The 27,362-nt window shown below is 43.3% G+C and overlaps 1 protein-coding gene and 1 pseudogene across 1 annotated transcript; one reads left to right on the top strand and one right to left on the bottom strand.

Moving 5' to 3' along the window:
* Positions 1-6,941: 6,941 nt before the first annotated feature.
* LOC139471418 (uncharacterized) lies at positions 6,942-10,876 on the top strand (annotated as a pseudogene).
* Positions 10,877-14,010: 3,134 nt separating this feature from the next.
* On the bottom strand, positions 14,011-27,142 carry LOC139471417 (uncharacterized transporter slc-17.2-like). Its single transcript, XM_071253782.1, has 12 exons — positions 26,976-27,142; positions 26,034-26,165; positions 25,548-25,714; positions 25,031-25,264; positions 23,597-23,684; positions 23,189-23,284; positions 20,546-20,670; positions 19,744-19,893; positions 18,367-18,499; positions 16,167-16,317; positions 15,243-15,333; positions 14,011-14,271 (listed from the first exon to the last, which is right to left on the bottom strand). The coding sequence occupies exons 2-12, from the start codon at positions 26,143-26,145 to the stop codon at positions 14,011-14,013; spliced, it is 1,608 nt and encodes a 535-aa protein (XP_071109883.1). The 5' UTR covers positions 26,146-26,165; positions 26,976-27,142.
* Between the last annotated feature and the right edge of the window lie 220 nt (positions 27,143-27,362).

Raw genomic sequence — 27,362 nt, 5'->3', positions numbered from 1 at the left:
CACACCACACCACACCACACATTCACACACTCACACACAGCCACACGAATGCACAGCCCCCCACACACACACACACACACCACGCACACAGACAGCCACACACCACGCACACACACACACACCACGCACACAGACAGCCACACACACACACCACGCACAAAGGGCACACACACCATGCACACAGACAGCCACACACCACACACCACACACCACACACACAGACAGCCACACACACACCATGCACACACACAGCCACACACACCATGCACACAGACAGCCACACACACACACAGCCAGACAGCCACACACACACACACACACACACACACACACACACACACACACACACACACACACACACACACACACAGCCAGACAACACACACACACCACATCTTTCTTCACTTACATTTTTCTTTTTCTCTCATCAATACTTGTGAGAGATCACCTTTAAAAAGATCTTTATTTTTCATATTATTTCCCTTTTGACCAATGGCCCTTTATGGCTAAAGACGAACAATCAACTGAGTCCAAGTAATGGCATCATTAGGAAGCCCGTGATCTTAGCCTGATGCCGTATTGAATCACTCCCCATATATACTACTGAACTATATAACTGATTCTGGCCCAGACCATCCAGTGATTGATATTCTGAACAATGCTCCCGTCAATGCTCCCATGATCATTGGGTCGAATCCCATTGCATGGAGGCCTGGACATTTGAGGCACCCAATCGTTGCTGTGCTGAGTTGCCTCCCTTGGGCATGCCAGGAACCTAGCTGAAAGTAGATTGCTGCTTACTGTAGATGGAAATGGTCATACACACAATGTCTCTGTCCGGAATAGTAGGGATTCACAACATGTTTCAATATTGGTATGTGATTTTGTGTAAACATTGTGTGTGTGTGTTTTATGTGTTTGTGTATGTATGGACAAGGCAATTGTATATTTATATATGCGTGTGTGTGTTTGAACTGTATGTGGTTGGGTTTGTATTGACAAGGCAATTGTATGATAAATGGTTAAGTGATTTGTCCAATTCGTCAATATTTTCTGACTTGTAGGAATAAAGAAAAAATATCTGATGTATTAAAAAAAAAGTGTTTTGGTCCAACAAAAGTTTCATGTATTTTTTATATTTGATGATTTGTTAGTCCTAAAATAAATGGCAACCTAATCACTGTGTCCTGTTCTTGTTGGATCGCCTAATTGGTCTAGTGGTAGGGCGTCCCCGGAGAACGGAAGGTCGCGTCATTCCAAAAGACTTTAAAATATTGTACTTTTTTGCATTAAGGGGCTAAAGCAAGGACTGGTCGGCTCGGGGTCAGTATGTAGTGGAGTAATTGTGTTGAACTGCAGCATGGTATCTCAGAAGGCTAGCACTATAAATCGGCATCAGTCCGTACAAGCGCGCACGCACGCACACGCACGCACACGCACGCACACACACACACACACACGTGCATGCACGTCGCTATATAACCGCAATAATCTTGGACGCAATGTTAAACCCCATTTGACCTTCTTGTTCTGGATGATTACATGCTTGAACTGTTGGCAATACACGTCACCAGTTATGGCAGACTTGTTTTCAGGGTTTAAGGGTTAGACCAACTCTGTGTAAAAGTCACAATCTATTATAATTATGCAGCTCTACTAGGCCAAAACGGACTGTTTTAGAAGTTGGTAAGTAACGGTGAAGACGAGATATTTTATGGGTGACATCTTCTTTATTCCATTATTCTTTGTTTTTCTTTTGTTTAACGCCACTTTGAGCAACATTCCAGCTACATGACGGCGGTCTGAAAATAATCGAGTCTGGACCAGACAATCAAGTGATTGATATCATGAGCATCGATCCACGCAATGGGGATACGATGACATGCATCAATCAACTCAGCGAGCCTAGGGCGGTCGGGTAGCCTAGTGGTTAGAGCGTTCGCTCGTCACGCCGAAGACCCGGGTTCGATTCCCGACATGGGTACAATGTGTGAAGCCCATTTCTAGTGTCCCCCCACCCCCGCGATATTGCTCGAATATTGCTAAAAAAGGCGTAAAATCAAACTCACTCACTCACTCACTTACTCAGCGAGCCTAACCACACTATCCCGTTAGTCGCCTTTTACGGCAAGCATGGGTTGCTGAAGGCATATTCTACCCCGGATCTTCATGGGTATATTTTTTTATGGTCCACTCTTTCGTTTTACAATGGTAAAATGATCTATATCATACCTCATGTCAGAATGAGATCTGATTGGTCCACGTGGTCGCGACTAAACACTTTGTATCCTGCCTTGGAGGGAAATATATTTCTCAACGGGTAAATATAGCCCTTTTACCCCGCCACGAGGAAGACAGGCTTCACTTGGATTTCAGTATCGTTGTCACCCTTTGTTCATCCCATCACTGGACACCCAGCCAGTCCAATCAGTGGATGTGGCCAATCAACAAAGTACTGAGCAGCGGGAAAAAGTTACTGTGCTTCATATACAGTGGTGAAAACATTGTGATTAAAAATAACAACGTAATGTTTGATCATTCGTCTAACGAATGTTATATCATAACAAATTCAGGGGGGACGGGTGGCCCAGTCGTCTAAGGCTCCGCGATTCGCTGTGCACGCCTGAAACCTATGATTGTTGGTTCGAATCCCGGTTCTCCCCAAAAATGTTTCTAGGTTTGTCAGCACCATACCCGTGCACGTGGGTTTCACCGAAGTGGTAAACGTCTGAGACCTGCATCACCTGCCGTGATATAACTGGATACTGTCTGAAGCGGCATTAACCCCAACTCACTCACTCATAACAAATTCTTTGACAAAACCTGTACGGGTGCCATGAGACGGCGAGACACGACCTACAAGAGGAGTGGTGAGACAACTCCATCAACAGTGTCAGTATCGGGTGTGACTATTTGTGTTGATACAGGCGAGGCAGCGGCGGTACGGTGAAGACACCAGATCATAGGCCGACCATGGCAGTTCGGCAATGGTATGCTGCCTCAAAATGTGTTACAATGATCTGGGCTGGCATTGTCACGTCCCTGCATATGCACAAACATGATCTCGAACGATGAAGCGGACGCCATTTAAATTGTTATTGAAAAACTATATGTTGTGTTCTCCCATGAATCCAGCCAGGACGATCTGATCGATAATCAAGATCTATATTGTGATAAAACGGGTCTCACATCGCGCAGTGCATCAAATCACGTGAGCACGTTGATTAAAAAAATGAAAAGATTTGGAAAATATCTATTGACAACGAGTTGGCGGTGCGCATGTTTTGCAAGTCTGCAATCGACCGAAACCTGCACGACAGTTTACGAACCAGATTTCGATTTCGTTGCACGATTTAGTCCAGCTAAAATGTAACTCCATAATACTAGCCTAGTTCGGCACGGGTGGACACTGGACTTTTAAAGGCAGTTAACTCCCTTGCCACGGGAACATGGATGCAACTTGGACTCTGTGAACAGCATCTTGTCCCAGTTTTCTCTGCACCATTCTTCACATGCCTGACGGTGCCGTGGGTGTTGTGTCGGACATGGGAACACTGAACACACGTCGGGGAATGTTTGACCACTTAGCCTGCATTGACGACGTGCAAGCTGTTGCAGTGTCTGATGTTCAAGATGACGCTGACGACGGGAGCTCCCATGCATTGTGACTTCGCAGGAATGCCGTTGTTAGACATGTTGTCTAGCGTTATTTTTGTTTCATAACGTGCAGCTTGAAGGTTTTATCTTTGAAGGTGGACATCCATCACGCGTCATTCATCGTGACCCGCGAAGGGCCGGGATAGAATAGGTCTTCTGCAACCCATGCTTGCCGTAAATGGCGACTTACGGGATCGGGTGGTTAGGCTTGCTGACTTGGATGATGCATGTCATCGTATTCTAATTGCGTGGATCGATGCTCATGATGTCAATCACTGGATCGTTCAGTTCAGACTCGACTATATGGTTGATGCATGTCATCGTATTCCAATTGCGTGGATCGATGCTCATAATGTTTATCACTGGATCGTTTGGTTCAGACTCGACTATCTACAGACCGCCGTCATATACACTCTTCAAAAAAAGAAACGCACAGGTAGTATGTTATTAAGTGAACCTGACTACACAAACAATCCGGTATTTAAATTGAATATATGTTATTTGAAATTTGAAAAATGGTGGCCTGATATTCGACAAATGGTGCGTCAAAAAGCAGCCATTGTCAATTTGCAATGTCTTAAACAGCATGGTTTTCACTCTTGTTAAAAAATGTCATGGAGGAAAACAGTGAAGCAAAATGCACGTGCAAGTTATGGCATTCGTAACTCGTGGTAGTGGTTATAAACAGGCAAGCATAAGCCAATAATTTGTCATTCAGTTGTCAACATTTTTCAAGCTCGGATAGCCGAGACTCAGCGCTGCCGATCGGAACATCGCCATGGGAGGGGAATCCAAAGAGGGGAATCACAGTCTTCTGTTGCACGCCACTTCAACGTCCACCACAGCACCATTTGCCGCCTTTGGGACCGATACACATAGTTAAATTCCCCCGCAGACCGTCCGAGAATCGACCGACCAAGAGTTACCACCCCTGCACAGGATCGCTACATTCGACTGTTCCAGCTACGTCATCGCAATGCCGCAGCTACAACACGTTGTTCCGGGACATTTGGCAGCAAATCGCTACATGAATCCACTTCTTCAACCTGACCCTCTTCCAATCATTGAACGTTCAACAGGACAACGCTCCATCGCACACAGCTCGTGTCACGGTAGACTACCTTCATAATGCCAACATAAACGTCTTGCCCTGGCCGTCGAGATCTCCAGATCTCCACCCAATCGAACACCTCTGGGATGAACTCGATCGACATGCACGTCAACGTCAGAACACGCCGCCGACACTCCCACAACTGGCCATAGCGTTACAAGCAGAATTGCGCAGAATTGCGCAGGACAAAATTCGTACACTTATCCAGTCAGTGCCGAGCCGTGATTACTGCCCGGGGTGGTCACACGAGAGTTCAGCGCAACCTTGTGGCCTTATGTGACATGACAATGAACAGTTTTCAATGCTTTTGTAAAACGACAACATGTGACTATCGAGCTCCAAAGTGTCATATTTGTATCTATGATATTAAATGATATATATTTACTTTATTAGGTAGAATAAATTTACTAAAAATCTACCTGTGCGTTTCTTTTTTTTGAAGCGTGTAGCTGGAATATCATTGAGTGCGGCGTTAAACAATAAACAAACAAAACCATTCTCATCGTTATGCAGGGAATGTCCAGTTACGTAGCTCACTTTAAATAATGAAAATTAAAATAAATCCAACACACACATGCTGCATGTAAATTTTAAACTCGTGCTTTGGTATCCGTGCTAAACATGACCAAACCTGCATACTCGTACTGTGCTTTTTGTACGCTGTAGCCAATAAATTTCAAAATGCACGTGCTTAGAATTTATGCAGGAGCATCAACTTTACATTGCAGAAAGTAGGTCAGTAACTGTCGGTTCGTTGCAAATAATCTACTGTTGAAACAATAGAGTGACCCCACAGCTGTTTCAGGGATGCGTATTTCTCAGTTTTACTGTGTGTTAATTAAATTAAATCAACCATTCAACGCGTGAATCCATAATTACAGTAAGTAATGAGAAACGTACGCGTAATTATTTTATGGTTTCCATGGTAACAAAGAGAATTTGTCAGAAATGCAGGAAGATACTGTCGTCGTTGTGCGTGATTTGGCGTCAGTCATGGCGTCACGCAGGACGGACACTGACAATTTCAGATCCGGAGTAGAAAAGGTCTTTTGCAACCAATGCTTCTAAAGAAATAGACAAACAAATATATATAAACTAAGCGGCAAAAGAAAGTATAGGTCGGCAATTTGTAATTTTCCTAAAAACAGCGATAACTAGTGGAAAGTGGGTATTGGGAATATGACTGCCCAGGAACAGGTACAAAAAAACATCTCACCCCGAACGCGCCATCTATCACGGCGCTCGTGCGGTGACAAAATAATGGTGAAACAGGTTTCCCGCCTATGGCACTGCACGTGCATGTTAGCTGTATAAATGCGTTCGTCTGCAGGGTATAACCATACGTGATGAAAACACACAAAAGAAATGCCACGACTGTCACAGGAGCCTGAGACTGCGATGGGCGAGGCAGGTTCAACGCTGGCAAGTGAGAAATTGGCGTCGAGTGCTGTTTACTGATGAAAGTTGGTTTCGAAAACTTGTTTCGAAATGACGGCAGAGAACGTGTTTATCGACGCAGAGGGAAACGTTTGGCTCCGGCGTGTATTCGAGAGGTCCATCCATTCGGCGGTTGAGGTGTCATGGTTTGGGGCGGTAGTTGTGGAGATCAGAAGACTGATTTTGGTGATTATAAAGGGGAACCTGAACGCTGTGCAGTACAGAGACCAATTGTTGCAGCCAGTTGTGCTTCCGTTCTTACAAAACCAACAGCAAGGGACATTGTTTCAACACGACAATGCTAGGCCCCATACTGCAAGACTGACTCGGAACTTTCTAAACCAGCAGAATGTTGACCTTTTGCCCTGGCCTGCCCACTCACCCGATATGAATCCTATTGAACATCTGTGGGACCATCTTGACAGACAGATTAGAGCACGCCATCAGCCTCCCGTCAACAGACAAGAATTGCTATAGGCCCTGAGAGACGAGTGGCAACGGATTCCAGTCCACGTCATCAGTGTGGTATTAGCTAAACCCTAAGTGGGCCCCATCCTTAAATGGGCCCCAGCCAAAGACATGAGGGGAGATAACTCTCACGAGTATGCTGCTGGCTGGAAGCACATGGCTTCAGCCACACTCCTGTACACAGCTACACTTCCAGTGAATAAACACACTTAACAAACGAAGACATCTTTGTCATATCGCCACATGGTGTCAGAAGAAGGATTTTGTCATGGCAAGCTTTCAAATAACTCCTCCTGAGCAATTTGATTTCTCTAACACAGAGGGATGGACAAGATGGATCCGTCGATTCGAGCGGTATCGCATCACCTCCAAGCTTGCTACAAAAGACCAAGAAACCCAAGTAAATCAGCTCATATACCTGATGGGAGCAGAAGCTGATGACATTTTGCCGACTTTCACTCTCTCTGAAGAGGAACAGACGAGCTATACTATTGTCAAAGCTAAGTTTGATCAGTACTTTTCTGTTCGTCGAAATGTCATATTTGAGCGAGCTAAATTTAACCAGCGTGTACAGAGAGATGGTGAACCAGTTGATAGTTTCATCACAGATCTCTATTCTCTTGCAGAAAACTGTAATTATGGTGCACTTCATGATGAGATGATTCGAGACAGAATTGTCGTTGGAATCCGTGACCTCAAATTATCAGAAAAACTTCAGCACGACTCTGAATTAACATTACAGAAAGCTGTCACAAGTGCCAGACAATCTGAAATTATCCACAAGCAGCAACCTGTGATTCGAGGCAATGTGTCTTTGAATACAGCAAGCGGAAATTCAAGAGTTGAAGAACTTGTCACTCCTAAAGGCAAAGGCAAGAAACCTCGTGGCAAAACTAAGCCCAAGACTTCACCTCGTCCATTTTTTAACAATGCAAAGCCTAAACCCACATGTTCATACTGTGGTAGAGATTCACAGCCAAGAGCAGAATGTCCTGCAACCAGGTCAACCTGTCGGAAATGTCATAAAGTTGGACACTGGGATGTAGTATGCAGGAGTCAACGGTGGGGTCTATCTGAGATTCGTCTCGAACAAGGGTCTAACAATGAGTGTACCAACGAGAAGGAATATGCGTTCCTTGGTTCACTTAGTGCTGATAGTGAAAGCTCCGATCCATCACGGCCTTGGCTTGTAAATCTTGAGGTTAACTCACGACTAGTTCGTGACTTTAAGATTGACACGGGTGCTGACGTCACCGTCATTCCCTATGACCTTTATGTGTCTAAGCCTTTTCCAAAACTTCAGCAAAGTGGCAAGAGACTGTATGGTCCAGCTAACTCTAGTTTGTATGTTGTTGGAAAATTCAGAGCAAAACTTAAAACTGTGTACGGTGATGTTGTGACTGAGCAGGACATATATGTCGCCAGAGGTCTTACTCGTTCTCTGCTGGGTAGACACGCAATTCAAGCTCTCAACCTTGTGAGCCGCATTGATAGCGTTGTTGGGGACAAATGGAAAGACATGTTTCCCAAACTGTTCACTGGGCTAGGAAAGATGGAAGGTGAATATACTATCAAGCTCAAAGAGGATGCTAAGCCTTTCTCTATCTCAACACCCAGACGTGTGCCTCTACCTCTCATGAAGAAAGTGAAACAGGAGCTCCAATCAATGGAAAGCAGTGGTGTCATATCTAAAGTGGACTGTCCTACCGACTGGTGTGCTGGTATGGTGGTCGTCCCAAAATCTTCAGAGAAGGTCAGAATATGTGTTGATCTGACTAAATTGAACGAGTCTGTAAGGAGAGAATATCACCCTCTTCCTGCTGTGGATCACACACTAAGTCAGTTGAGTGGGGCTAAAGTGTTCACAAAACTAGATGCAAACTCTGGATTCCACCAGATTCCATTATCCACAGATTCCTCACTACTTACCTGTTTCATCACACCCTTTGGCCGGTATTGTTTTAACCGCCTACCTTTTGGCATCTCGTGAGCACCAGAACATTTTCAGAAAAGAATGCAACAGGTTCTGGAAGGTCTAGATGGAGTTGTGTGCCAGATGGACGATATCCTGATTCATGGTCATGATGAAAGCGAACATGATCAGCATGTAGCGGCAGCCTTGAGCAGATTGCGTGATGCAGGCATAACACTTAATCTGGAGAAGTGTCAGTTTTCAAAGAATAAAGTGAAGTTTCTTGGACACATAATTGACAGCACTGGCATTTATGCAGACCCAGACAAAATTCATGCTATTACCAGGATGAGCGAGCCACAGAAAGTCTCTGATATCAGGACATTTCTCGGTATGGTTAATCAGCTGGCAAAGTTTGTACCCAATCTTGAATCTAAAACACAACCTCTTCGCGAACTCCTTGTCAAGGACAGAGCTTGGGTCTGGGAAGTACCACAGCGTTCTGCGTTTCAGTCTATCAAGGACCAACTGACATCTGCTCCAGTACTCGGACATTATGATCCAAATGCGGAGACTTGTGTTTCAGCCGATGCTTCCTCATTTGGATTGGGGGCAGTGATCTGTCAGAAAGACTGCAGTGGAGTATATAAAACAGTAGCCTACTGCTCTAGATCAATGACGGACACAGAAAGGCGCTACGCACAAGTGGAAAAAGAGGCGTTGGCAATTACCTGGGCTTGTGAACGTTTTCGTGACTACCTGCTAGGTAAACAGTTTCACATAAACACTGACCACAAACCACTTCTTTCTCTGTTGGGAAACAAGAGCTTGGACCAATTGCCACCTCGCATACAGCGATTCAAGATGCGCCTCATGGCCTATTCCTATACCATATCACATGTACCAGGGAAACAGCTTTGTTCAGCGGATGCACTCTCTAGAGCGCCGACGGATATTCCTCTCTCAAGCCAAGAGTCTTGTCTTCTGAGGGACACAAATATCTATGTTGATTCTGTTCTTGCTACATTACCTGCAACAGATCAACGACTGAATGAGATACGTCTCAAACTACGTGAAGACCCGGTATGTGAACTCATAATGAAATACTGTACTGATGGATGGCCAAAATACACATCTCTGCCGGACTGTGCACGAAACTACTGGCCATATCAAGGGGATCTCACTGTAGTAGATGGGCTACTCATGATGGGAGTAAGACTGGTAATTCCAGCTTGCATGAGAATTGAAATTCTTGACATTTTGCATTCTTCTCACCAAGGTATTACTAAGTGCAGGGCGCGAGCAAATGAGTCAGTTTGGTGGCCAGGCATCAGCACACAGATAGAACATGTAGTTAGGGGTTGTCATACATGTGCGCGATTCCGACCAAACCCACCTGAACCTCTGAGATCTTCAGAAATTCCATCTCGCCCATGGAGTAAAGTGGGGACAGACCTATTTGAACTGGATTCCATATCATACTTACTTGTAGTGGACTACTACTCAAAGTATATTGAGATTGCAAAACTTGACAGTACTACCTCTGCAAGTGTGATAAACCATCTGAAATCTATTTTCACAAGACACGGTATTCCGGACATTGTGATTTCGGACAACGGTCCACAGTACTCGTCCTATGTTTTTCAGAAATTTTCTGAGACCTATTGCTTCACTCATATCACAAGTAGCCCGCGGTACCCACAAAGTAATGGTGAGGCAGAGAGAGCAGTTCAAACTGTGAAGCAACTTTTGAAGAAATCATCTGATCCTTACATGGCACTCCTCACCGTAGGAGTACACCGTTACAAAATGGATTCAGCCCTTCTCAGCTCTTGATGGGACGCAACTTGCGGACAACTCTCCAAGTTCATACATCTCAACTTCAGGCTAATCAACCATCTTCACAGGAAGTGAAGTCGTCGTTTACCAAAATCCAACAGCGTCAAAAATCGAACTATGACTCTCGTCACAGATCACACATTCTTCCCCAGGTGAAGGAGGGAGATACAGTGCTTGTTAATGACAGTGGATTCATCAGAGAAGGTCAAATCCACAAGGAGGCTGAAACTCCAAGATCATTCTACACCAAGGCAGGTGATAGCATTCTGCGCAGGAATCGTAGACACCTCACTCCTGTGCCAGGAAAGCAGCCAACAAACACAGACGCCAGGTCACAGCCCTTGAATGTCTCGTCTGGTGTACCATCAAGTGTGCAGCGTGACATTCCACCTGATGTGACTCTGACCAGATCCGGAAGGGTTTCAGTTAAACCTGACAGACTTGATTTGTAGAAAAATGAATAGTAGTCAGTTAAGAAACATTATTGTTTCATGTTAGTCGTTAACAGTTCAGTAGATTTAAATCTACATTGTGTTTGATTTCAGTAAAAGACACTGAGGTTCAAATGTATGTTTACTCCAAAAAAAATGGAAAGGACATTATTATTTGTGATGTATAGTTCAGCATCAACAGTTATTCTTTTATTACTAGTTTTAATGTTAGAGAACTCTCAACTTGCTTTTGTGCTTAACAAAGGGAGATGTGGTATTAGCTAAACCCTAAGTGGGCCCCATCCTTAAATGGGCCCCAGCCAAAGACATGAGGGGAGATAACTCTCACGAGTATGCTGCTGGCTGGAAGCACATGGCTTCAGCCACACTCCTGTACACAGCTACACTTCCAGTGAATAAACACACTTAACAAACGAAGACATCTTTGTCATATCGCCACAATCAGAAGACTGACGTCATCGACGAGGCGGCGTATCACAGCATGCATTGAGGCAGCTGGAGGTCATACACGCTATTGAAGGCAACTGTGTCGACAATGAACTTGTAGTGTGTCTGACCATTTTTTGGTGACATTTCAGACAACTTTTGAAAATGAAATTTCTTACCCCACCATTGTTTACCTTGAGCTTACATTACCTGTGATTGTACAATTTCATTCAAACTGTGGTTGATCAATCATTTGTTACCCCTCCCTAGATTATATCATAATTCACAACAAAACCTCTTCTTGTTATTTTTTGTATCGATCATGGAATTCGACCTATACTTTCTTTTGCCACCCAGTTTATAATAAAGATAGCTACGCGATGAAACGCAAAGTTCAATGATAAAGTTTGTGTCTTTTTACGATAAAACATTGTTCTATCATGAAGAGATTCGAACATGCGCTCGCAACTTGATTTGTGAAGTGTCTCGTGAGTTTCCCCATAGATGTAGCTGGGCAACGCAGATAAACGCAATGGCCGAACAATTGTATCCAACAGTGGGAGAGATATGACAATCGGTATTGGAAGAAAATGAACAGGTAGTCGACGAGAGGATTGTGAGAATATGCGGGAAATACAAAACTTAACCCACTTGTTCATAAACCTGACTTGTCCGACATTGCCGAGCTCGGATTCTATGGAGGGAGTCGTCATTATTACAATACGGGTAAATATTGTCAAGCTTGTACATTCTCCTATTATCCTTAAATAGGCTGTACATGATGTGGAGATCTCATATCGGATATAAACGACGAGTTGGAGTTGTTTATCGTACAATAAAACACTGCAGGGAGAATAAACCACTCGTCTATCCCTTGTTCATCATACCCTTAAAGAGGTCAATCCTAACGGTGTCAATCACCGCTCTACTCAGTACAGTCACGTGTGCAATATGTGTCATCGCCTTGCGACCGCCAGATCTGCTTACAAAGTGAAGGATCCAGGGTAGAATAGGTCTCCAGAAACCCACGTTTGCCGTAAGAGGCGACTAACGGGATTGTGTGGTCAGGCTCGCTGACTTGGTTGATGCATGTCATCGTATCCCATTGCGTGGATCGATGTCCGTGGATCATGGATCGTGGTTCGATGTCCAGTCAATCACTGGATTGTGTGGTCCAGACTCGATTATTTACAGCCCGCCGTCATATTGCTGGAATATTGCTATACAAACTCAAAGTAAAGCCTATTTGACTTCCGCCAGTCATGTAAGGGACTCACTCACTTTGTTAATATAAAAATTACACTCGTCACTTATGTTATGCATCGCGGTACAGAAGCCAAACCCATGAAGTATTGACGATCGTTCAAAATATTAGACCAGCCTGACGCCCTAGCAGGCGTTGCAAGCCACGAATCGCTTAGAGAAAGCAAATTAATCGCTCATCGCGGGGTCTGCTATAGTTCGAAGCGCTTGCGCACTCTTCCAAAATGGCGGCGCAACTACCGCTGGGTTGTCTTATATGGCCAAGAGTAAGATGATCACAGACGACCATGGCACTAGAGACATGTGGGCTGTGGACGAGGTATTACCTTATTAAGAATATGGTCAACACTGCCATAGGTCTATGCATGTAAACCAGCCCGAGCCGGGCAGTTTGGGGACTGGAAGTTGAGCTCTAAACATCTAGTGAGGAACTCACAATGAAACGTTGTGGACCCACAGAGGTACTTGTGTTGTCAGGTCATCAAGTACCCACTGGAACAACATCTTCTTCGTCGGATACAATAGTCACAGCAGTGGAAACATCTCAGGCCACCTCTTAAGAAGACGGCAAATCTGTTCATCAGTTGTCTAGATGATGGCTACTGTTGTGGCGTTATCTGGTGGGTTATCTACTGAAAGTTCAGAGCACTACTGGCTAAAATTATGACAATCTGTGGAAAACTCAACTAAATATTTGCTGTTCCGCCAGCACTTGTAGTCAAGTCAGAGGTGTCCATGGCTCCAGTGCATGGCTGGAGCCTTTAAAAACATGCTCCGTATTTACCAGATTAACACCGTCAGATTTACAGCTCTTCCCACACTTGCCGTAATAACTGTCTGGCAAGCATGTCTGCTGTGAAGGACTTTTTTAACCATCAGCAGGAAGCATTCGACACCTGACCCAGGCACTCCGGCATCATTGATAGAAGTGTGTGAACCTCGGGGGGGGGGGGGGGGGATTATTATGTTGAAAATATATTTATAACAACCCCTCGTAATCTGAAGAACTAATATTTGCCTGCTGACAGGAAGAAACGCTCCAAGTTGATGGTATAGACAATGGACTCAATAAGAAATTGATAATGATTATTGTAATTGTTTTGTCTCTTTTATTTACAGTTCCTTAATTTGGTTGCAAAAGTGAAAAGTGAGCCTCCCTTCAGCTATTTCTATTACCAGGGAGAAGCCATGGGTTCCAGTTCCAACATGGTTTGGTGGTGTTTTGTGTTTGGTGCCAATGATATTAATATTGATGGCGTGTTGCTGAAACCAGAAGGCCCACTCGCTGCAATTTGTGGTTTTAGAGTAAACATCTAAAACCTGCTTCACCAGCTGGCGCGCCGTGATGCAACAGAACTACGGTTCAGAGCAGGGTAAAACCAAACTCACTCACTCACTCACTCACTCTGTGAGAATCTGTCAAAGAAGAGGAAACACACTCTCAGTTAAGAAACAACTTCCTTTATATTCTTGTCAGATGAAATAGCGTCTCTGATTGTATCACAGCTGCCGTCTTTGATATAGGAGACCGTGTCCAACATCGGCACTCCCTGCCCCTCCCCCTCCCCCTCCCCCACGACCACCTCCACCTGGTCCACGGCCCAGGGCTGCAGCTCCCCCCGGGCCTGGGTGCCGAACACCACGGTCCCCAGGACACAGAACCCCCCACACACGTAGAACACGTTTCGCCATTCTTCCTGGGTTTTCTGTGGGGAGAAAAAGAGTAGATTGAGCAGAAAACAGGTGAACATTGACTTGCCTTTGCATGTATTTGTGATGGTGGGGCAGGATACGCTAACCTTTCGCGAACAGCTGGTAATATCCCTATTTGATAGCGATTTATAAACGTATGCTCATAGTCGGAATCGTACAATGGACTCTGATTTATGCAGAGATTTCTATTGGATATGGAAAGTTTCCGCGCTTTCTTTACTCTGTATAAGTGTGCCATATCATGTCGACAGTATCGATTACACGCAAAATCAATCGGGTTTGATAATCCGATCTGTAAAAATTGTATTGTGAAAAGAAAACATAATGAAAAACCATTCGTACTGCAAAGCAACTTTTTTTATCCTAAGTGGAATATATTTTCCGGTTCTGAGCTTGAAAACGCTGCATGGACGTCAGTCTGTCTTGATCAATTTCAATACATGGACAATGCTATATTTTATATAATAAAATACATTCTGTGATATCACAAATCAATTCAATTTCAGAACCCTAAATGTTCATATCTTGTATATACTCGAAAAGTGATATCAATTAATACTTGATATTTATGATGTATCAGCTCGATTTTACCAAAATAAGAATTATGCACGCAGAGAAATAAATAATCGAATTTCACAACACAGACACGAGAAAAACGACGCTTCTGACAGCACCGACAAGCAGTAGGCTAAATGTCGGTGTTGCGAGTTCCAACTTTGTTGTGTTGCGCCGCGTTTATCTACATGGCAGAGTCCTGTGTAAATAGTGACATCTGGGCCAGACAACCCAGTGATTGATATCATGAGCAGCGACCGACGCTATAAGGGTAGGCTGACACGGTGTCACCAAGTCACTCGAGCCATGACGTGTCCTCTTGTGAAGGGACTAGGCAGCAAGAAACCCATTCTACCCGGGAATTCCCACGGGGTCGTTATCCGTGTGGGTTAAGGAATGTCATACTTACATTAGGGGTCAAAGCTCCGGCGATGAGCGGTGCTACCATTCCTGGCAATGTGGAGACAGTGCTTGAGACCCCGACGAGTATACCAGCATATCTGAAACATGAATCTCTTAATTTCCAATGCAAGGGTTATACTAGTCTGTCAAACAGACCCTGAAACAGATATATCCAATACATTCCCATACAAGTCTATAATATTTGGCAAGTCTAGATTACTGCAGAATCTGAAAATGTCTCTGGGCTCTTTTATTATAATTGTTTATGACTATGATTTTTATGTAAAATATGTTCAGAGACTGGATGTTTGTCTACGGTCACCCGTAATCTGCGCTTTACGTTGAGAAAAAATGGAATATAGTATTAAGAACGTAGTGAGTGAGTGAGTTGGGTTTAACGCTGCTTTTAACAGTATTCCAGTTATATCGAGGCCTGTCAGTTTAGTGTGGGAGGAAAGCCCGAAGTGATGCAGGTCTCAGACGTTTACCACTTCGGTGAAACCCACGAGCACGGGTATGGTGCTGACAAACCTAGAAACATAAACGGGGCGAACCGGCATTCGAACCCACAATCATAGGTTTCTTGCGTGCCCAAGGGACGCAACTCTGCACAGCGAATCGCGGCGCCTTAGACGACTGGGCCACCCGTGCCCCCTAAGAACGTATTAAAATAAGTGGGTAAGTGAATGTTGTTTAATGCCACAGTCAGCAATACTCTTGGTTTATGACGCCGGCCTGTAAATAATCGAGGCTGGGCCAGAACAAGTGGTTGATATTGTGAACAACGCTCATCGTCGTCGGGATACGATGACACGCCAAAGACCATGTCATCGAGTCTCACCTCCCGATCATTAAGTCGCCTCTCACGACACGTAGGTTCCCGAGGGCCTACACGGAATCCCCACGGGGACGAGTTCAAGAACTGATCTACCTTGGGGCGAAGTCGACAAAGTTGACGAGGTACCCTGCCGTCGACACCCCCATAAACCACATGGCTGTTGTCAGCAGAGCTATAGCGACATAGCGGCGTTCAGCATCCACGAACCCAGTCCCTATCAGACAGACACCTGCTCCCAGGAACGCTGGAATACCAAATAATCCATTGATGGTGACATATGTTTGTTTGTTTGTTGTTTAACGCCGCAATCAGCAATATTCAAGCTATATGACGGCGGTCTGTAAATAATCGAGTCTGGACCAGACAATCCAGTGGTTGACATCATGAGCATCCATCCACGCAATTGGGATACGATGACATGCATCAACCAAGTCAGAAAGTCTGACCACCCGATCCCGTTAGTCGCCTCTTACGACAAGCATAGTCACTTTTTACGGCAAACATGGTTTGCTGAAGACCCATCCTACCCCAGATCTTCACGTGGACAAGCATGGGTTGCTGAAGACCTGTTCTACCCCGGATCTTCACGGGTCGGTGACATAGGTACTACAGGTCAGAAACAGTAACTCTGACAAGTACAGGTGGCCTAATGAATGATAATCAGCGCGCCGTTTTACGTGCCTGGACGTGCGCGCCCTTATACGTGCCTGGACCCAGTGCGTGACACATTCGTTACACTCTCGGTAACATCGCTGCCACGGGTTTGGGCGCGGCAATTACAAGAATCTGGAAATTTGGCCTCTAGCCTCAAATGTAGTTACGTGTATACTTTTGTTTATGTCTTGGGGAATGCAATCATAGCGAATTTTGAAAAGGTTTACGACTGACTATATTTCCCAGAAGAATTTACCTTTTTGTTTGTTTGATCAGGCTGGTTCGAGATTGCAGACGACCGGAAAATCAACTTCCCTCTTACACTCTTTCTATATCAATTACATGATTGTTGTCATGAAACATAAATTCAAATTGACAAAGAAAGAAAATAATTTAGCGGGGGTCAGTGGCAGTCATCACTTGTTTGTAAACATAACGGTCAGTCGGCTGCGAGTTCAACTATCACAGTAGGGCGTTTGACTGGTAGCAGGCAGCGTTAGTATAGAGAGCCCCGCGAACCGGATAGAGCTGTGAGGAGCTTGTGCCAGGACCGTGGCTTTGCTTCAACCCAGCCATCGAGCCTGACTGACCGATCCATACAGTCAATGGAATAGGTATTCAGCAACCCATGCTCGCGATAGAGGAGACTCATGGGATCGTGTGCTCAGGTTCGCTGACTTGGTTGATGCATGTCATCGATCCCGAAGGCGTGGATCGATGCGCATGATGTCAGTCACTTGATTATATGGTCCAGATTCGATTATTTATAGACCGCCGCCATATAGCCTGAATATTGCTGAGTGCCGCGTAAAACAACAAACAAACAAAATAAACGAAAGATACCCTAGAAAAGTATAATATATTAATTCAAGATGAAAGCCAACAGGGCTTCCAGACTTCCTTCATTTCGTTTTGGATATAGGTATGTATGGAAGCTCAGAATGTTACACTAAACGAATCGTTATTTCAGAATTTGCTATGAGATTTAAATGTTCTTTTAAACAGGACTGGCATTCCTCATTGTCAAACAACTCTAAAACACAAATGTATCCTTCCTTTAAACCACTTCTCAATGTTGAATTATATCTGAAAGAAATTACCATTGCAACATTTAGAAAAGCTTTGTCCAAGTTCCGTTGCATTTCCCATAATCTCTGTACATAATGGGGATGGGGGCATAAAATAGCCCAATCATGTAACGAGTTGACAGAACTGTAATGTTAATGTTGTGGGGGATGAGTATAAGACTATAAGTATATATTGATTTGTACTAAGAGCCCTCAGAGAAAGATATGTGCCAAACAAAATTGCAGTTCGCCAAACAATGCTAAAATGTATTTCATTAAAGCCTTTCATCTCTTGTGAAGGTAATTATAAAAACCTTGCTATGTACATTGATCATGCCAGTAATCTCAGGATATAACCAAACTATGTTCCGTATTTCTTAAATGTGTTTTGTATACAGTTTGCATTGTTCACTGTCAGGTCAATCATATGCTGTTAATTTAGGCCGATGGCTACATTCTTACGAAAGACACATTGCTGTTTATCACATCAATGGAAGACATGTATGGTGCCCATACGTTGGCTTGTAGTTCATTCTGGACAGACACAATATGAATGTATAAAGGCAACTGACCGATAGTCTGGAAGATCCTCCGCGTGGCCGTCGTGGTGAGGTATTTCCTTGACCGGAGGTAGTCCGCCAACTGACCGGCAATCACAGAGGACACGGCCTGGCTAGCAAAGGTGATGGAGGCCAGAAGCCCGTTCTTGAAGGACGAAGAGACATAGACGTTATTGAGTGGTTGTTGTTTAATGCCGCACTCAGCAATATTCCAGCTATGTGACGGCAGTCTGTATAAAATCCAGTGATTGATATTATGAGCACCGATCCACGCTGTCGAGGTACGATTACACGCAACAGGTCACCGAACTTGATCCTTAGATTCACTAAGTCGCATTCTATGACCAGCGTAGGTAGTTGGGGATCGGTTCTAACCCGGAATTCTAAAGGGCGTAAAATGTTGGTTTTAAGCCGCTTTTAGAGGTATTTCAATGGACGTCGGAGGCGTTTACCACTTTGGTGAAATATATGAACCGGGCCTGGTGCGGACGAACCAAGAAACAAGAATCAGGTCTTGTTTTCGAACCAAAACTCTTTGGATCATGACACGTCAAGGGGACGTAACTCGCCATCGGATTACGGCGAGTAAGACGACTTGGGCCCCGTGCCCTTATAGAATAATACATTGGGGGCCATCTTTTGAAATGACACGTCAGATTTCTCAGCCAAGTTGTTATAATAACAAGTTATTTCAAAAAGCTAAGGGTTCTTATCTGTGCCTGAAATTATAAGTGTCACAAGGTGATATTTGATTGATATAAATAATTATTTCTTTATATTATTTCAGATAAGCATAGTATTCTATTCACCAATCCATGAGGGTGCCGTTGTACAAAGCGATCGTTGCGCTGAGGTGATCGTAACTCCCATACCTTAACATAGGCTTACGACAGTCGTAGCGCTAAGGTGGTCGTAACTCCCATACCTTAACATAGGCTTACAACAGTCATAGCACTAAGGTGATCGTAACTCCCATACCTTAACATAGGCTTACGACAGTCATAGCACTAAGGTGATCGTAACTCCCATACCTTAACATAGGCTTACGACAGTCGTAGCGCTAAGGTGATCGTAACTCCCATACCTTAACATAGACTTACGACAGTCGTAGCGCTAAGGTTGTTTTGTACAGCGTCACATAGGACGGGATGTGAGAATCCAGTGTCTGCCATGTGTCGGGAGTACAGAACACCCAGTGTCTGCCATGTAGTATTCGTTATTTAAAATGTTATATTCGTTGTTATAATTTTTGTGGAATGTTTACAAGATTTTGGGCTATTCCAGTCTCCGACGTTCATACAGTTTGGCCCTCACTCTATGTAGCTTCATTCTCCAGTGAACTCACACAAAGTTAAAGTCAATTCTTCAGTAGAGTGAGAACGTACGTACCTCAGCAATATCGAAGTTCAGCACTTCTTTAAGATACGTCGGTGTGATGGTCGTTAGTGTGTATGACGTCCAATTAAAACAAACTTGTCCGGTTAGGCACGCCCACGTCGCTGGAGACGTCAACATTGCCACCCATGGCGTTGGTGGATTCTGTAACACGCACAACAGCAGCATCATAACGCGAGACACTGACAAAACCGCCGAAATGGGCGTATAGTTATTATGAACCACGGTTACATTTAATCGATGTGTGGACCCCCGTGAATGAAGGAGTCTTGGCTTGTGCCACAGTCAGACAATTAAAGTTTTTATCACGGTCGTGAATAATTCTTGAGTCCAAATGTGCATGAAATCCTTTAAGTCGGAAGTTATGAAGACATTCGAAACTACACGCATCAATACTTGTTATCCGGCCTGGCGCTCGGCGTTACGGGACATAAGCAAGAACTGGTCGGCTCGGAATCAGTATCGTCTACTTATTAAAAATAAATTAAACTTAATTTAATTTAAGAGATACAGATTTAATATCTAATGAATAAGATGGTTCTCTGAAGTTAATCTTTCCATTTATCTTAGATTATTAAGATGTGACTGAGAGAGTGAGAATTTTACATCGCATCGGCAAATATTGCAGCCATATCGCGATAGATTAATAAGTAAAATATAACATTTTTATAACGCTCTATATTTTCAATTTCACTTTTGGACTATGCAGTGACAGGAATAAGGAAATATAAGTGAGAATTAAAAAGTATAAATAATGTATTTAATGTTGTCTTATTATTCTCATCCACAACCTTACCGATTCTTTCTCCCCAATACTCCTTGTAATGTAGTTTCTTTCTCGCTGTGAGATCCGGGGGTGCTGAGACGGGGTGCTGGCGACGGTGCAGAACCACGCCCCACACCATAGCAACGTTATCCCACCTACAGGGAATACAGAGCGACTGGTTTTATAAGAGGTGACCCACTAGCAGAAATGGGACCTTATGGGTGCTAGGACACAATTGTGCTATGACGTCACAACGACGTTTGACATCAACTTACTTCAGTGAAGATGGCCATTTGTTATGTCTTGTATCTCTGTAATAAGTATGAATTGAAACTTGGGAATTGAGTTTTTGTGTTCCAAAGATGCTGAAGTTTTAAAATATAATGAAAAGTCAAAATGTGATTTTTCCCCCATGAGGTCCCTCAGCTAATGGTTCGTCACATACAACGACTATGACATGCTTGTGCCCGTGTGTGAAGACTATTCCCACATAATGACGACTATTCTAATATAATGTGTATAAATTCATATTTAACTCGAAGCAATGAAGACATTAAAAAATATATGTGTCACATGCATTTCGAGACAAGAGGACTGTCGCATCCGGGCTAGCAAAAGAGGTTGAAGGATTGGACGTGTTACCCGGACAGACGCTCGGCATGAAGCAAGATCTGGTCTGCTCTGAGTCGGTATACCTTTTTTTGTGATCTGTCGAAATTTAATTCATCTTACGTGCCACGATTTTACACCAGAACCCACATGATCACGTGGCTGGCCTGACGGGTCGTACTATGTGCCGGCTTAGTGGACATTACTTGGGCACAGCTTCTGATATTCGCTCTGTCGTTACATGGTCCATTTTCTGATGTTTGTTTATAATTTGAACATGAAACTCTTTTAACATAGTTTTAAATGTACAGATCTTTTTAAAAAATTACATTTATACACAATATTTTTCCGTATGTAGAAGATAATTGAGTATCGCTTTGTCGGTGGACGCACTTATCGCTCCATATCGTTCGATATCATTTATATTCACTTGCATCCATTTAAAAAATGGACTTCAAAATGGATGGACAGTTGGACAGTTAAACAAATAATGTTGTATTGTTTCCGGCACTCCATATCTGTCATACCTACTACTGGTCTTGATACTAATTTGTTGTAAATATATGTTACATGGAAATATACTGTGAAGAATTTTGAATTGTAGGTGTCTATGTTTGTTTTCAATTACCATCCGTTTATATTTTCAAATTTGTATAAATCAATATCTACATTGATGTGCCTGACACAATACGAATACCAATACTTAGCTTTTGCCGGTACGTCAGATATAGCGTCTTCATTCATTTTAGGGCGTCATCAACACTATCTGGATCCGATAATTCTTTAAAATCAATATTCTGTCCAACTGCCCTTAGTACATCGCTTGTATAAATCGTATATTTCTGATTACTGATGACAACATTGCATCTGTGAAACAGGTATTCCTTGGTATGAAAGTGACCGGCATCGTCTAATAATTGTCTGATAAAAGTAATACCAGCATTTTGCTATTCGTTGCCAAATACACTCTATTATTCTATATGGTATCATTATAAAGATCATTTTCTTCTCATGTCCAAGATGTCGGTATAGACTTTGAACTTTGTATAGGAAGTGTCTATATTTGATAGTAAGCACGGAGCAGGAACGGCATCAAACATTTGCTTCATGAGGGAATTCCAAAAGCTATCATTTCTTAAATATATTGTTACCCAAACAAAGTTCAGTGTTTATTAAACAATTGAAAGTCAATGGCTTCAATTCCTACATCCTTGAATCACTTTTATTCTTGTTACTTTTTCTACCTTACTATTCCAAATAAACTTAAAACTTTCCCCATTGATTAATTTGATACTTTCTTTTGGAAAACGAGAGATGCCTTCGGATTTACTTGACAAATTCCTGCCGTACAGGGTAGGATGTCTACTTTGCCAGCGTGTAAAACGTTCCTGAATTAATTTTAGTGGATTATCAATACTTTCCTCTTTACAAAAACTGCCGTTTTTATCAAGCATAATTCCAAGATATTTATACCAACTGAAAGTCGGTATAGCGTGTCTGATAGGGTATTCATGTTATACTGTAGCTTGGTATCTTAGTAGGCTAGATCTATAAAGCCGGCGGACGTCCGCACTTGTACATGCATCAACACACACACACGTGCATGTATCAACACACACACACACACACACACACACACACACACACACACACACACACACACACGTGTATTCATCAACACACACACGTCCATGCACATCCCCATTTGAGTGGCATGATATAGAACGTGTCGTTACCCTCCATTTCACCTCACCTCACATTAGAGCATATTATGAATAAAGATTAATATTCTGTGAAGACCCACATTACACTGTTTTAACCATATATCATAGTTAAAGTTTCATTGTGCTTATTTGCAAACACAAATGACATATTTCAGCCGACTGTTCTTACATCTACCCCGGATCTTCACGGGTCGTTCTTACATTTAGTCGTTCCCTCACTAAAAGCGTCCAGATGGCACAAAAAGGGTATGTTGTCACCTGTCACATAAAACATAAACTCCCGACCAATGTCGAGTCTTTTACCACAAACATGAGTGATGAATAAACAGTATGATGTTACCTGTTATATAAAACATGGACGCCCATCCATTGTCGAAACCGTACTTGCACAGATACCCCGATGTGGCGAAGACTGCAATACTCCCGATCTTAGGACCTGTAATATGAAACGGGCTCAGTATATAAGCCAGGAGGCTGGTGACTATGTGAATTATTGTGCAACAACAGTGATGCTATAATACATCGTGTTTCTGTTCAGCTTGATAGTATATGAGTTGGGTGTTGGGCGGGTTCTAGGGGTGGATAATAAGTAAAATAACGAGTAGTCCAATGCAATCTATCCCCACTCAGAATTAATTTTGCCCATCCGATTCACATTTCTGTTTGTTCTTGCTCTACCAATTCGGTATTAAGGGCCTGGATCCCAATGGGACCCTAGGGGTCGTCAAATGTTTTTCTTTAATATTACCCGCAAAGGAAACAGCTATCAGCTTTGTCCTCTCTAATGGCGGCGCCCATCTTCCCAAAAGGGACTGCATAGTCAGCATGTACACCCCCTGTGGAAAGTGTCAAAAGTCAATCATATTAGAGCACACAAACGATGAATACACGTACAGCTGAGGGAGACAACCCCTACGCCTGCCCTTGACATCATCCTCAGTTACCCAGGGTAATATCTCCATTCAATCACGATAAATACCCTGGACCTACTGTCTACGAGGGGTAGATGAAAAGTTCTGAATCTCACTACAAAGTGTGTATAGTACACCCTTAACAATTTGCGTGAATTAAATACACTCTTTTCCGTGTTTGCATGCTTCATTTGAAGCAAATACACAACCAGGCAGCATATTCCTGCAGGCACCAAAGTGACTAGGTATTCTCTGTTGATGAAAAACTCCATCAGCCATCCATACGGACGTGATGCTCCTTCCTTTGCCACTGTTAATAGATGGGTAGCTGAGTTAAAAGGGGGAAGAGATCGCTTCGATGATGATCGATAATCAACTGCCACCACTGAGGAAGATATTGACAAAATACATTATATATGTCATCGTTTCCCAATTGCGTGGATCGATGCTTATGATGTCAATCACTGGATTATCTGGCCCAGACTCGATTATTTATAGACCGCCGTCATACAGCCTGAATATTGCTGAGCGCGGCGTTAATGAAACAAACAAACAAACAAACAAACAAACAGTGCATCATAGTTAGGCTCAGCACCTTTCCATAGGTTCCAAAAAGTGACATTTTGACAGCTGACACGTCTGGTTCAAATGTTCCTAGTTTTTATTTTCACTGTTGCGTGGGGTACCATTTCAATTCTGGTGTGGGTGTATCGCATATACCGCGGCATGAGCAGCAAATGTGTGAGGAAAGGTCACAAAGATGTAGGTCGTAGACGTCTCACACGTTAAATATGTGTAGGCGCTCAAGGTGAAAATAATTCTAAAATGCGAAAATGTGTTGATTCGAGACGGACGACCCAGCTGCAGCGACAGGCGATTCATGCGCCATCTGTCCGTGTAATATCAGTTTTCTATATGTCACTGATGGGGAATTCGGATTGACACGCTAGACAACCTCTGCCAAACGTGGGTAGGATTTACAGCCCAACGTCTATATATCCGATTAACTGCTAATCATACATAGTATTATTGAATCTAGATTCCAATCTCTTCTGTAATCACCTACCTCCAAATGCGTTATCATCGAAACTTTGAATTTGGATTTTAAATCAAGACCATCGGTATGGAATGTGGAAAACAAGATGGCGGCCCCCACAAAACAATTGTCAGTTATTGTGGGTAGTGACATATAGACAAACTCACATTGAAAAATTAAGTGGGTGCGGAAATACTGTAGCCGCGGCTACAAACAAGTACGTGATGCTATTTACCTGAGAAATGCCGACAAACGCCCGCAGCACGTACACAAGGTATTCAGAAGTCCGGGCTCCGATTGGTAGAAGCAAAGTAGCTATCGAACCAATCAGCATCCCGATAAACATGACGTATTTCCCGCCATATCTTCCAGCCAACCAGCCCCCTGGGATTTGTATGACGATGAAACCATAGAAGTACGCGCTGAGCATTCCAGACTGCTCCCTCTTCGACCAGTAAAACTCTGCATGCTACAAAATGGACAATGTGTGATTGAATATGGCTTTAAGCCGCATCAAATGAACATTGAACCCCATTAACGATGTGGGGGACGAGATACAAATTTGATAGGTCGAGGTATGGGCTTTTGACTCACGTGAAGAGTCAGATTTTATAATCTCAAGAGTTAAAATATGGGATTATCTGACATGTTTATGTGAAGGTCTAATTCTCATTTACATTTACACTTTAAATCTGAATTTCATGACGACTTATCATTAAATATTTCTTTCATTTCTTAAAAACCTCAGGTACCTCATTTATTGCTGACGAACTGTTGGTGGCGTTGATGGCGTTGCTGTCGGTGTCGTTGACCATGCACACGATGGCCATGCTGAAGTTTGACCGACCGGACTCCAGCATAATGCCCCCGAAACAACCCATGAGCGCCAGAAGCCATCTTTGACCACAGCAACTTGATCCTGTGGAAACGGGAATCGGGGTTGAGTTTTCATCCCATTAAAAGCGAGATCAAGTAAAGTCCATTCGGATTCCTGCTTGACAGTTGTGACGAATGATAACCAATTACAGACACCACGGCCACATTTAGTCTTTCTGAAATGAAACTACCTTAATACGTAATGTCTTCATGGTCAATGAATCCTGAGAATTTCCTCATTTTCAAAAACAGAACAACCTGGACTTGCTATACTATATAGACTTGAAAGTTATGTGTTAGTATCACTGTGTGGGGTCTGCATGACTAACATGGAAACAGCCCTGGTTCCATACAGTTTCTACCTTGAAGCCTTGCCTCGCCCTCCTCGTCTATAGATGTTTGTGGCGCATCGGTCACTGAAACCAGCTGGTTAGTCTCGAGGATAGCTCCATTCCTGCCGTGACCACGTTTCATCTTTCACGAAGGTCCAGACACTGGAAAGAGTGAGTGAGTGAGTTGGGTTTAACGCCGCTTTGAACAGTATTCCAGATATATCACGGCGTATCAGCTTAATCTGGGAGGAAAGTACGAAATGATGCAGGTCTTAGACGTTTACCACTTTGGCGAAACCCACGAGCACGGGTATGGTATCGGGACGAACCGGCATTCGAACCCACAATCATAGGTTTCTGGCGTGCACAAGGGACGCAACTCTGCACAGCGATTCGCGGCGCCTAAGACGACTGGGCCACCCGTGCCCCCAGCACTGGAAAGTACGACATTCGAATCTTATATGACAGTAAACACATTATCATTGATGTTTCCCAATAGCTTCAGTATTAAGTGTTGCCAATCTTAGGCATTCAATACGATTATGTAATCCCTTCGCGTTGTTTTTGAATTGTGTCACTACTTTCCATTGATTCATATAATTTTCACTGCTATTTATCCTTTTTCGGCCAATGGAATCTGTAAGGGGAGATAACTGAGCCTGGTTACTCCATGGTTTGACATTTTATAATGGTAGTTGTTGTTGCCTTTAGAAATATAAAGCCAACGTCACAGTACTTCTATACATATACATATTTTAATACGCTGATTAACGTCCGTGTCTTTATAACTGTTTTAAGCTCACTAATTGTCTTAGTGTGCAGTGGTGAAAACACAGGAAACAGTGCGCTGAAACGCAACATTAGTGCTGCAAAGTAGTACCTGCAAATATACTACGAGGCGTCCGGCCAGTTCATTGTCCTCCTCGGCGAGATATACAAAGCACTATCAGCTGCCGCATGTCGATCACTTACCTCAACTTTGGGTCACTGAAAATCGCCTGTCACTGCAGAGGTCACGTAGATCTAATATGTATCAACACGCGAGGTCAACACAGGGTTATGCCGGGTAAGTAAGTGATGGACTGGGGATGCGGATTAAGAGGTACTTTCCTCAACGCACTCTTCTCAGGATCCATCAATGTCGGTACGTTGTAACTGCAATGGAACGGAGAAATTGTCTGTGTTTAAGATATTCACTTACTGTTTGATTACAACATACACAATAGTGTCTTTTTAAAAAGAATTCAGTAAACAGCCAACTCCCCTTTGATAATAATAATAATAGTAATAATAATAATAATAATAATAATAATAATAATAATAATAGCCACAGACGTATCCAGGCCAACAAACCTTATC

Source organism: Haliotis cracherodii, unplaced genomic scaffold (genome assembly GCF_022045235.1).
Source record: "Haliotis cracherodii isolate W230 unplaced genomic scaffold, xgHalCrac1.p SCAF_22, whole genome shotgun sequence".
NCBI lineage: Eukaryota > Metazoa > Mollusca > Gastropoda > Lepetellida > Haliotidae > Haliotis > Haliotis cracherodii.
This window is presented reverse-complemented; position numbering and strand designations above follow the sequence as displayed.

Bases quoted from the DNA above. Each gene is read 5' to 3' on its own strand.
- LOC139471417 (XM_071253782.1), bottom strand. From the start codon at position 26,145: ATGAAACGTGGTCACGGCAGGAATGGAGCTATCCTCGAGACTAACCAG. The intron at 25,265-25,547 runs GTACCTGAGGTT...TCCATTTTGTAG, and splicing joins GTTCGTCAGCAATAAATGAG to CATGCAGAGTTTTACTGGTC. The intron at 18,500-19,743 runs GTACGTACGTTC...TCGTCCTTCAAG, and splicing joins TGAACTTCGATATTGCTGAG to AACGGGCTTCTGGCCTCCAT.